Source organism: Macaca mulatta, chromosome X (assembly GCF_049350105.2).
Source record: "Macaca mulatta isolate MMU2019108-1 chromosome X, T2T-MMU8v2.0, whole genome shotgun sequence".
In the NCBI taxonomy this organism is placed as follows: domain Eukaryota; kingdom Metazoa; phylum Chordata; class Mammalia; order Primates; family Cercopithecidae; genus Macaca; species Macaca mulatta.
In genome coordinates, this window is record NC_133426.1 from 109,355,313 (window position 1) to 109,366,675 (window position 11,363).

Consider the following 11,363-nt stretch of genomic DNA (forward strand, 5'->3'; position numbering starts at 1 on the left):
GAGCATGCGTGAGGGTGGTGGGTGGGATTTGGAAGAAAACAGTGAGTATGATGAGTGAGCACAGCTGCATCTGTATCATGGACTTAATGCTTATAGATTATTTGGCTCTGACATTTAGATTTCAGAGGTAAGTCAGGGTTACACAGGTGCTAGTGTAGGCACTGAGGAGTAGAAAGATGACTGTTGGAATTTATTGAACTGGAATCAATTATAGAAGGAAATAAATAGTGCTTAGCAGTCAGAATATCTTATTTCAATCTTTTATTTGCTCAAAGGTTTTAAAAATAATAATCTATTTGATACATACCCATACAAAGCTAACACATGAAAAGCTTAAAGTAGGGCCTTTATCACTTCAATACATACTAACCAATACAAGACGATGTTTTCTAAGAGTACTGACAACAAATTGTCCAACACACATTTTAAAGTTTCACACAGTAAAATTTGTCAGCTTTTGGTAGAACCATTCATCTGTCAGTAAATATCTTGGAATAAAGATCCTAGCACCTCCAGAATTACCACAGAAGCTTGCACAAGTGTGATTTTGTACATACTTATAAAACAGTGAAGGGGATTGGTGGCTGTATTGGTGAGATGAGCTCTAAAGTATTTCTCAGAGACTGAAGCACAGGTAAAGAAAGGCAATGGGAATAGAATTCATCAGGATGGTGAGTGTATTCTGTTCCTACTCCTGCTGTTGTTACCAACCAACACAGTGGGTAGGTTCAGTCATTTGACATCAACCCCATGACCACAGCAAGGATTTAGTAAGGGGATTTATTACTTGTAACAAAGTAATGAGAACACTAGGGATACTTCCCAAAACAGTGTCTCCCTGAGATGGGGGCTGGGTCAGGTTTTCTTTCTTTCTTTCTTTCTCTCTCTCTCTCTCTCTCTTTCTTTCTTTCTTTCTTTCTTTCTTTCTTTCTTTCTTTCTTTCTTTCTCTTTCTTTCTTTCTTTCTCTCTCTCTCTCTCTCTCTCTCTCTTTCTTTCTTTCTTTTTTTTTTTTTTTTTGTGAGAGGAAGCCTCCCTCTGTCGCCCAGGCTGGAGTGCAGTGGCATGATCTCGATCTCGGCTCACTGCAAGCTCCGCCTCCCAGGTTCACGCTATTCTTCTGCCTCAGCCTCCCGAGTAGCTGGGACTATAGGCGTCCACCACTGCACCCGGCTAATTTTTTTGTATTTTTTAGTCGAGACGGGGTTTCACCGTGATCTCAATCTCCTGATCTTGTGATCCGTCCACCTCGGCCTCCCAAAGTGCTGAGATTACAGGCGTGAGCCATAGTGCCCGGCCTTAAAGGTTTTCATAAACATAGGGTATTAAGGGTATATCCTGGTGGCTTTTGATCTTACAATGAGGTGATGCTGAGAGGCATGATCTGACTGGTTCCTGCCATGCAGTGTCCATTTCTTAATTCAGCCCTGCTCCTAATTCCAAACACTAACATTCTCCCTCTGATTGCATGCTTGGTTCATCTGGGGATGCTCACCTAACATGATCTGAGGGTCCCTGGCAACTGAAAGACAATGCACAACTTTGTTATATAAAAGTTAAACTAGATAGGTCTTGGGCTGCTACCCTGTAACCAGTTACCATACATGGAATGGCTTAAAATAATACCAATTTATTATTGTCTTATAGTCCTGGAGGTTGGAAATCTGCAAAGGGCTTCAGCACATTAAAATCAGGATGTTGCCAGAGGAGCTATCGCTCTGGGATTTCTAGGGAAGAATCTGTTTCTTTGTCTTTTCCAGGTTCTGGAGACAGCCTGTATTTCTTGGATCTTGGCTTCCTTCCATCTTCAAAGCCAACAATGACTAGTGTAGACTTTCTCATGCTGCTTCAATCTAACATGGAGTCCCTGCCTTCCACATCTAAAGTACCCTTTCAATTACATTGGCCAATCCAGCATAATCTTAAATTAAACTCAGCTGAATAGCAATCTTAATGATCCTCGGTCAGGTAATAGAAAATGGTACATGTTCTGGAGAACAGGACGTGGACATCTTTAGGGGACCATTACCTGCCAAACACAATGAGGGTAGCGTCTAAATGAGTTTTCAAATGGACAGCAGTAACAACATCGACTTGGTGTTTAACCACATTGCTCTGTCTGTCCCATGCAGGAAGCAGGGAAAGGAGGGGCTCAAGAGTAGAGGACGGATGTGGGGGTGAAAGAAGAGGATTTAAAAGGAGCCAGGTTGCTTTGTCTCAGGGAGGGGGGTGCACAGTGAGATCCTCTCCTGAGAATGACTGCTTAAACAATAGGTAGTTGTGGAAGGTGGCTGAGATCCAAGCTGGTTCGAATACCAGCCACGTTTCCACAGTGCCAAGTATCATGGCAAGAGAAGACTTGACAGGGAACCGAAGAGGAGCCAGGACCATCCCTACCTGGTGCCATCAAAGAGAAAGGACTGTTATGACCTCCTGCGGGTCCTGACAGGGAAAGGCCCTCTTTCGGGGGCAACTGTGGAGACAGTGCAATGCCAACGTGAGCCACCATTTGAAATGAGAAAAAGCGATGTGGCAGAAAGAAATGAGTCTGGTGCAGACGAGTGGTTGGTTTCCTAGGGTCAGAGGTCTAGGTCTACCTTCTTTTAGAAGAGAGGCAGTGGTGAGGCCTTGATGGGAGCCCCCTGCCCCGGAGTTCACTTAAGAGCAGGTGTACCTTCCTCCCCTGCGTGACTCCATGAAGCTGAGAAAGAAACGCACAGAACGACCACCCTAGAGCCCCGGGTCTGTCTGGCCTGAAATCGCCTCTCCCCTCCCACACTGCAGTACTGACACCCCCTCTCCCATTAGCATCCAGGAAGGAGGGTGAGCAGACTAGGGAGAGGGCAAACACCCAGCAGTCCTTGTAGGAGGGCGGTTGGGGCGGGGGTGCAGACACACCAAGGAGCGGTTTGGTATCCATCCGCTGCTCCCTCCAGCGCAGCTCTTCCCGACCTCGCGATCCTGTCCCCTGCCCGGGCCCGCAGCCGCCCGCCCGTGCCATATATTATAGCAGCGCCAGAAATGTGGTGGTGGTCGCCACGTTAGGGTCCGCGGGGGCCTCCTGAGGCACCCTGGTGCCAATCCGCAGGGCCAGGCTGGGGCTCGTCGTGGCCCCGCCCACCTCTGGGTTGGAACTAAGGTGGTTCTGTGAGGGGGCGTCGAGCACTTTCGCGCCGTATCCTTCCGCCCCCCTTCCCGACACCCTTGCGGCGAGCGGTTCTTGCCGCATCCTGCGCAGCCCCTGCCCAGTTTGGTGCAGAGGCGTGGGGGGCGGGACTCGTTTTTGCCATTCGGATCGCTGGGAAAGCGGTGGGAATCCAGCTGAGGAGCCGCCAGAGGAGAGCTGAAGAGAGGAGGGGGAGGCCGACGACCTGGGCTCTGGGCCTCTGAAGGCAAGTTGGGGTGCGTGAGGTGGGGGGCCGTGGTGTGGGGGTGGTCCGCCAGGGTGGATAGGCTGGCAACCTGCCCCCGCCCCCGACCCTGACAGCCTGGCAAGGAGGAGACGATCCAGTCGGAGCCGGGCGCCGGAGAGAGGTGCGCAGTGCTCGAGATCCCTGCTATGGGGAGGCCCTGACTGGTGCGGGCCAGGCCGGGCCAAGGGCTGAGGGGCTGGCTCCAGAGGAGCTGTCAGATCGTCTGGAGGAGAACCGCGCTGACCGCTTCCCGGCCAGCTTTGCAGGCGCCCGCGCGCCGCCCTCGACGGTTTCTATACCTAGAGAGGGCTGTGGGGGAGGCTCCTTCGGGAGAAATGGCCAAACGGGAGCCGTTGTGGGGGACGCCCGGGGAGGCAATTGTGGGGGCGCCTGGGGAGGCCCTCGTGGCCGGCGTCCCAGCTCTGTGCCCAGCCTACGGGAGGTGGGCCGCGTTCGCTGCTCCAGGCCCTGATTCGGGAAAGGGGCCTGTGGGGCCGCGTATCCTGGGTGCTGTCCCTTCCCACAGGCTCCAGGTTGAGGTCAAAGTCTTCTGTCTGCGCGGTAGGTCTGGCGTATTCTGACAGGACACAGTGAGCATCTGTAAAGGAGAGGCTTGAGATAAAGGAGGAGCACGAGTATTGCCTGGATTTCTGGAGGTGTGTGGGGATGTGGGGTGGGCGCCAAACACTGGAGAACCGAATCGGGGTCGGGGACTGCGACCAGAGCAGGTCAGGCATCCAGGAGCACCTCCTAATCTTCCCCTCTCTGATGGTGTTCCAGGCGCTTCCCCCACCTTTCATTCCTGCCTGCCTCCCCCACAGTCCTAAACTGGGGACTTGAAGGGTGAGCTTTGGAGGTAGGGATGATGAGGGAGACATACTGACAAGTACCAATTCACAACCTGTTTTCTAGAATATGCGGCGCCCTTCCCCCATTTTATGCTGCGCAGAGCAAGGGGATATGGCGCACCTAGTGGTGAATCCTCAGAATTGGAGAAGGAAGTAATGAGAAGAGTATGACGTCAGGAGAAGGAGTTCTTATCTCTAGAACCTTGAAGCAGGGCCTAAACAAAATGAGAATATTCCACCAGCAAAACCCCGAATGTTGAAAGACAGATATCAATAATATGGGGATTCTTATCCTTGGCGTTGGTTTCTCTACCAAGGGCTCTACTGCCACCCCTCATTTCCTGACTGTCTTCCTTTTTCATCTGTTTGTCCATAGGCCTGCTTTAAGGCTGGCCAGTTCTGCAAGAAAGGCAAGGAGGAGGAGACTGGCTCACAGCTCTGGAGGTTGGTGAGAAGGGGGAGGGGTCAGTTCAGGGGACAGTTGGAGAAAGAGAGCATGGCAGGTGGCTTTGAGCCCAGTGGGTGCAGACTCACTTCTACTCTGCTGGATTTGCACAGCGTCAGCATCCTTTTTATTTCTTGCAGGAGACACGAGATAGGTGTAGGTTGGGTTGTGACTCAGAAAAGACCTGAGAGCAGGGACCAGGACTCAGGAAACAATAGATACATTGAACCCTTGAATGGGAAGAGAGATATTTTTCACAGGGGCCAGAGTGCCTGCCTATCTACCATTCTCCATTCTCTCCTGTATGTTTACTTGTCTGTAGGACCCCCTTCTGTCAGCTGTGGGGCTTGACACCACTTGAACAAGAAAAGGAGGGGGAAACTGCACCACATCAGTGAAGGTTGGTATGAGAGCGGGTATACTTTTGGGGGGGGGGGTGGTGGAGACCAGCATGGGTCCAGGAGTGATTAGGGTCCAATCTGGGGGCTTCTCAGCCCCTCCCATTGCCAACACACTTTCCCACCGTTGTTGGACCTGTTTTGTAGCAGGCAGCTGGTCCAGAGAGACTTTCTCAAAGCCCAGCTGTCCCACCTAGCATTCAACATCAGTCTCACTGCACATGGGGTGACACAATTGGAAGAGACTCAAAGCCCCATTTCATTCTCTCTCCCTAGATCCACCTCCAGTGGCTGCTCTGCTGGTGGTGCAGTTGCTGCTGACAACCACCCTCAACGGGTCTGCACCCATCCAGGAAATATCTGTCTTCCTCAAGCTTGGTTGTGCCTGTTCTACACACTATCTGTATTATTGAATTATTGACTGAGACTGTGTTTGGGAAGGAGGCTGAGTGACTACTGGACTGGATATTGACTGTAACTCTTGTTTCCAAGCTTATATCCTCAATCACCTAAAGATCAGAGTGTGAAGAAACAAACCTGTGACAGATCTGTGGTTGAAGTTTAGACTGGGGGAGGAGTATATTACTGGACTTTCTTTGTAACTTGTACCATGACTGGGGCAGAGATTGAGTCTGGTGCCCAGGTCAAGCCTGAAAAGAAGCCTGGGGAAGAGGTTGTAGGTGGGGCTGAGATAGAAAATGATGTCCCTCTGGTTGTCAGACCCAAGGTTAGGACCCAGGCCCAGATAATGCCTGGGGCAAGGCCCAAGGATAAGTCCAAGGTTATACCTGGAGCAAGCACCAAAGTTGAGACAAGTGCAGTGGGTGGGGCACGTCCTAAGAGTAAGGCCAAGGCAATACCTGTTTCACGATTTAAGGAAGAAGCCCAGATGTGGGCTCAGCCCAGGTTTGGTCCTGAAAGATTGTCTAAGACAGAGAGAAACTCCCAGACCAATATCATAGCCTGTCCACTTGTCAGTACTGATTCTGTGTTGGTTGCTAAAACAAAGTACCTGTCTGAGGATAGAGAACTGGTTAATACAGACACTGAGAGCTTTCCTGGAAGGAAGGCCCATTACCAAGCAGGATTCCAACCTTTCTTTAGGTCAAAGGAGGAGACCAATATGGGGTCCTGGTGCTGTCCTAGGCCTACCTCCAAACAAGAAGTCTCTCCTAATTCTGATTTCAAATGGGTAGACAAATCTTCTGTGAGTTCCTTGTTCTGGAGTGGAGATGAGGTCACTGCAAAATTTCATCCTGGGAATAGGGTAAAAGACAGTGCCAGATCCAGGCACATGGCCAATCAAGAGGCTAATACCATGTCTAGGTCCCAAACTAACCAGGAGCTCTATATTTCATCTAGTTCTGGTTCTGAGGATGAGTCTGTAAAGACACCCTGGTTCTGGGCCAGAGATAAAACCAACACCTGGTCTGGGCCCAGGGAAGATCCCAATAGCAGGTCCAGGTTTAGGGCTAAGAAAGAAGTCTATGTTGAATCCAGTTCTGGGTCTGAGCATGAAGACCATTTGGAATCTTGGTTTGGGGCTGGAGAGGAGGCCAAATTCAGGTGCAAAATGAGAGCCGGGAAGGAGACCAATAACAGGGCCAGGCATAGGGCCAAACGAGAAGCTTGCATTGATTTCATGCCTGGGTCTATAGATGTAATTAAAAGAGAGTCCTGTTTCTGGCCTGAAGAAAATGCTAATACCTTTTCAAGGCCCATGATCAAGAAAGAGGCTAGGGCCAGAGCAATGGCAAAGGAAGAGGCTAAAACGAAGGCCCGAGCCAGGGCCAAGCAAGAAGCCAGGTCAGAGGAGGAAGCCCTCATTGGGACCTGGTTCTGGGCTACAGATGAGTCCAGCATGGCAGATGAAGCCAGCATCGAGTCCAGTCTACAAGTAGAGGATGAGTCCATAATTGGGAGTTGGTTCTGGACTGAAGAAGAGGCCAGTATGGGGACTGGGGCTAGCAGTAAATCCAGACCGAGGACTGATGGAGAGCCTATTGGTGATTCCTTATTTGGGACTGGGGAAAAGACCAGTATGAAAACTGGGGCTGAGGCCACCTCTGAATGTATACTAGCAGCTGATGATGAACAGGTCATTATTGGTTCCTGGTTCTGGGCTGGTGAAGAGGTCAACCAAGAGGCTGAGGAAGAGACCATTTTTGGGTCTTGGTTCTGGGTCACTGATGCAGCCAGTGTGGAATCTGGTTTTGGGGTCAGCTGTGAGTCCAGGTCAAGGTCTGAGGAAGAAGAGGTCATTGGTCCCTGGTTTTGGTCTGGAGAACAAGTTGATATAGAGGCTGGGATTGGAGAAGAGGCCAGGCCAGGAGCTGAAGAAGAGACAATATTCGGGTCCTGGTTTTGGGCTGAAAACCACACCTATATGGATTGTAGGGCTGAAGCTAGCTGTGGCACCATGCAAGGGGCTGAGGAGGAGGGGCCCATTATTGGGTCCTGGTTTTGGACCAGAGTAGAAGCTTGTGTGGAGGGTGATGTCAACAGCAAGTCTAGCCTGGAAGACAAGGAAGAGGCCATGATACCATGTTTTGGGGCCAAAGAAAAGGTCAGTATGAAGCATGGGACTGATGTCAGATGCAGATTTATGGCAGGGGCTGAGGAGACCAATAATAGGTCTTGCTTCTGGGCAGAAAAAGAACCCTGTATGTATCCTACCTGTGGAGGAATTTGGAAGACTAGGCCAGAGGAGGAAGAGGACATTGTCAATTCATGGTTCTGGTCCAGAAAATACACAAAGCCAGAGGCCATTATAGGGTCCTGGTTATGGGCTACAGAAGAGAGTAATATAGATGGAACTGGAGAAGAGGCCAAGTTATTGACTGAAGAGGAGACCATGATCAATTCCTGGTTCTGGAAAGATGAAGCCATTTCAGAGGCTACTGACAGAGAAGAGTCCAGGCCAGAAGCTGAGGAGGGGGACATTATTGGTTCTTGGTTCTGGGCTGGAGAAGAGGACAGACTAGAGCCAGCTGCTGAGGTTAGAGAAGAGGACAGGCTAGTAGCTGAGAAAGAAGGTATTGTTGGTTCCTGGTTTGGGGCCAGAGAAGAGACCATTAGAAGAGAGGCTGGGTCTTGCAGCAAATCCAGTCCTAAAGCTGAAGAGGAAGAAGTCATTATTGGGTCCTGGTTCTGGGAAGAAGAGGCCAGTCTGGAGGCAGTGGCAGGAGTCGGCTTTGAGTCAAAGCCAGGGACTGAGAAGGAAGAAATCACTGTTGGGTCCTGGTTCTGGCCTGAAGAAGAAACCAGTATAGAGGCTGGATCTCAGGCAGTAGAGGAGATGGAGTCAGAGACTGAAGAGGAAACCATTTTTGGGTCCTGGTTCTGGGCTGGAAAAGAAGTCAGTGAAGAAGCAGGACCATGCTGTGTATCCAAGTCAGAGGATGATGAAGAGATGATTATTGAGTCCTGGTTCTGGTCTGGAGACAAAGCCACTAAGGAAACTGGAACTGTGGCCACCTGTGAATCTAAGCCAGAAAATGAGGAAGGGGCCATTGTTGGGTCTTGGTTTGAGGCTGAAGATGAGGTGGATAACAGGACTGACAATGGAAGCAACTGTGAGTCCAGGACATTAGCTGATGAAGATGAGGCCATAGTGGGGTCCTGGTTCTGGGCAGGAGATGAGGCCCATTTTGGATCAAATCCTAGCCCCGTGTTCAGGGCCATTTGCAGGTCTACGTGTTCGGTTGAACAGGAGCCTGATCCTTCACGCAGGCCTCAGAGTTGGGAGGAGGTTACTGTTCAGTTCAAGCCTGGTCCATGGGGTAGGGTCGGCTTCCCATCTATAAGCCCCTTTAGATTTCCAAAAGAGGCAGCATCTTTATTCTGTGAAATGTTTGGGGGCAAACCCAGGAACGTGGTACTTAGCCCAGAAGGGGAAGATCAGGAATCTTTGCTTCAGCCTGATCAGCCTGATCCTGAGTTCCCATTTCAGTATGATCCTTCCTACCGGTCAGTCCAGGAAATTCGAGAGCATCTTAGGGCCAAAGAGAGTGCAGAGCCTGAGAGTTGGTCCTGTAGCTGCATACAATGTGAGCTGAAAATTGGTTCTGAAGAGTTTGAAGAACTTCTTTTATTAATGGAAAAAATTCGGGATCCTTTTATTCATGAAATATCTAAAATTGCAATGGGTATAAGAAGTGCTTCTCAATTTACCCGAGATTTCATTCGAGATTCAGGTGTTGTCTCACTTATTGAAACCTTGCTTAATTATCCATCCTCCCGAGTTAGAACAAGGTTTTTGGAAAATATGATTCGCATGGCCCCACCTTATCCGAATCTAAACATGATTCAGACATACATATGTAAAGTGTGTGAGGAAACCCTTGCTTATAGCTTGGATTCCCCAGAACAGCTGTCTGGAATAAGGATGATTAGACATCTTACTATTACTACTGACTATCACACACTGGTTGCCAATTATATGTCTGGGTTTCTCTCCTTATTAGCTACAGGCAATACCAAAACAAGGTTTCATATTTTGAAAATGCTACTGAATTTGTCTGAAAATCTTTTAATGACAAAAGAACTACTCAGTGCTGAAGCAGTGTCAGAATTTATGGGTCTTTTTAACAGGGAAGAGACAAATGACAATATTCAAATTGTTCTTGCAATATTTGAGAATATTGGTAACAATATCAAAAAAGAAACAGTGTTCACTGATGATGATTTCAATCTTGAGCCGCTTATTTCTGCATTCCACAAAGTTGAGAAATTTGCTAAGGAACTGCAAGGCAAAACAGACAATCAAAATGACCCTGAAGGGGACCAAGAAAATTAGTAATGTTTAATTACTGACCTCAGATTGTCCTTATGTTCCTGAGTTATGATCTTTGAGTAATGCTTTGGCTTTAACAGTTGGTTCTGTGTTGCAACATATATCTTTAGTGCTGACACTAACTTTGTCCAACTCTGTCTGTAAGCTGGAGCATTTTTCTGATGCCAACTGAATATTAGAGCTGAAAACACATTTTGTTGATATTTGTCTTGTCCAGATTGTGATGTTCGGTATTTGAGCTTATAGTGAACTGAGCCATCATAAATAAGCCACCCTTCTGATTGTCGTTCTACTGTATGTGTGTGTGTGTGTATGTATATATATATTTGAGTGTTGTTTGTGTTTCAATAAAGTTATATGTTAAAGTTGGCAGAAATCACCCTTCTTCTCGAACTTAAATACCGACCCAATGATAACACATGAATACACATAGAGATAATTAATATATGAATAATATGTTCCTTTCAAAAGTTTTTTCTCAGATTTCAACACAAAAATTACCAGGGACTGCTATGTAGGGCATACTTCAGAGAAAAAGTAGCTACTTCGGTTGGACTCTGAAGTTTGGGAAAGAGGTTGGTGGTGTAAAAAAAAAAAAAGCATGGAGTTGGGAAAAATTTTCCTATGGGAGTGAGGTATCCTGTTTGCCTAGAGTGAGTGAGGGGAATATATTAAACAACGTAGAGGATGACATAAGTTTTAAAGAGCTGAGAATTTGCATTTTACAGCTCAGAGCACAGCTGCTGCTTCCATACTACCTAAAGGGCAAAATAGTAAGACAGGAAAGCATAGGGATTTGATTGAGTCAGGAAGACGATTTAATCATGATGGTACCATGGTAAGTGCTAAGGCAACATCATACAGCCAGTAAACATGATTATGTATAGGGTTTTAAATTAGCAAAAGCCCTGACACTTTTGATATTTCATATAATAGAGAACACTGGTGTCATACATGGAAAGTATGATCCCATTTGAAAAATAAATGTGAACTGACCAAACTCATGTGAAGTGAATATTATTTAATAATAGAATTCTACAATGATATAAAATGTATCAAAGGAATGAAGAAGAGAGACTACAATTTCAGAAGAACTGGCTTGTCAAAAAATAAAAATTATTTAAAGGACCAAATTGTAAAATTACCAAAGTTCCTGAGTTCATCCCACATATATTTTTACATTTAAAAAGGTTGGAACATGTATCTTCAGACAGTAGCAAGAGACAGGAATAAAGTCGGTTTGGGGAGAGAGTCTAGGATAACAGGAAATATGCAAAGTTTTATTTTCTCAGGAAAAAAAAACCCAAAAAACTAGATACAGTGACCTTTTTACATTTGGTTTGCCTCAGGATGCAAAGTGCTTTTTACCACCTGATCTCATTTCTTATTACTATTTCTGGTTCATTATAAATGATATAAATTAAATTTCAATATGATGTTAGTTTGCTAAGGTTTACAAAAGTAGG

General features: G+C 47.3%; 1 protein-coding gene across 13 annotated transcripts in view; it reads left to right on the top strand.

Moving 5' to 3' along the window:
• The window catches only part of GPRASP1 (G protein-coupled receptor associated sorting protein 1), a 62,382-nt gene extending 52,109 nt beyond the window's left edge, over positions 1-10,273 (top strand). For 2 of the 13 annotated variants that reach the window (XM_077989234.1, XM_015127885.3), the window contains exons 2-4: positions 4,636-4,703; positions 5,027-5,104; positions 5,379-10,273. In XM_077989234.1, coding sequence (XP_077845360.1) covers positions 5,713-9,900 — 4,188 coding nt within the window. In that variant the 5' untranslated portion in view covers positions 4,636-4,703; positions 5,027-5,104; positions 5,379-5,712 and the 3' untranslated portion in view covers positions 9,901-10,273. Of the gene's footprint in view, positions 1-3,170; positions 3,401-3,485; positions 3,533-3,937; positions 4,068-4,323; positions 4,425-4,635; positions 4,704-5,026; positions 5,105-5,378 lie in introns of those variants that run through there. The other 11 variants (XM_077989232.1, XM_077989231.1, XM_077989230.1 and 8 more) reach the window with 11 other exon arrangements.
• The last annotated feature ends 1,090 nt before the right edge of the window (positions 10,274-11,363 follow it).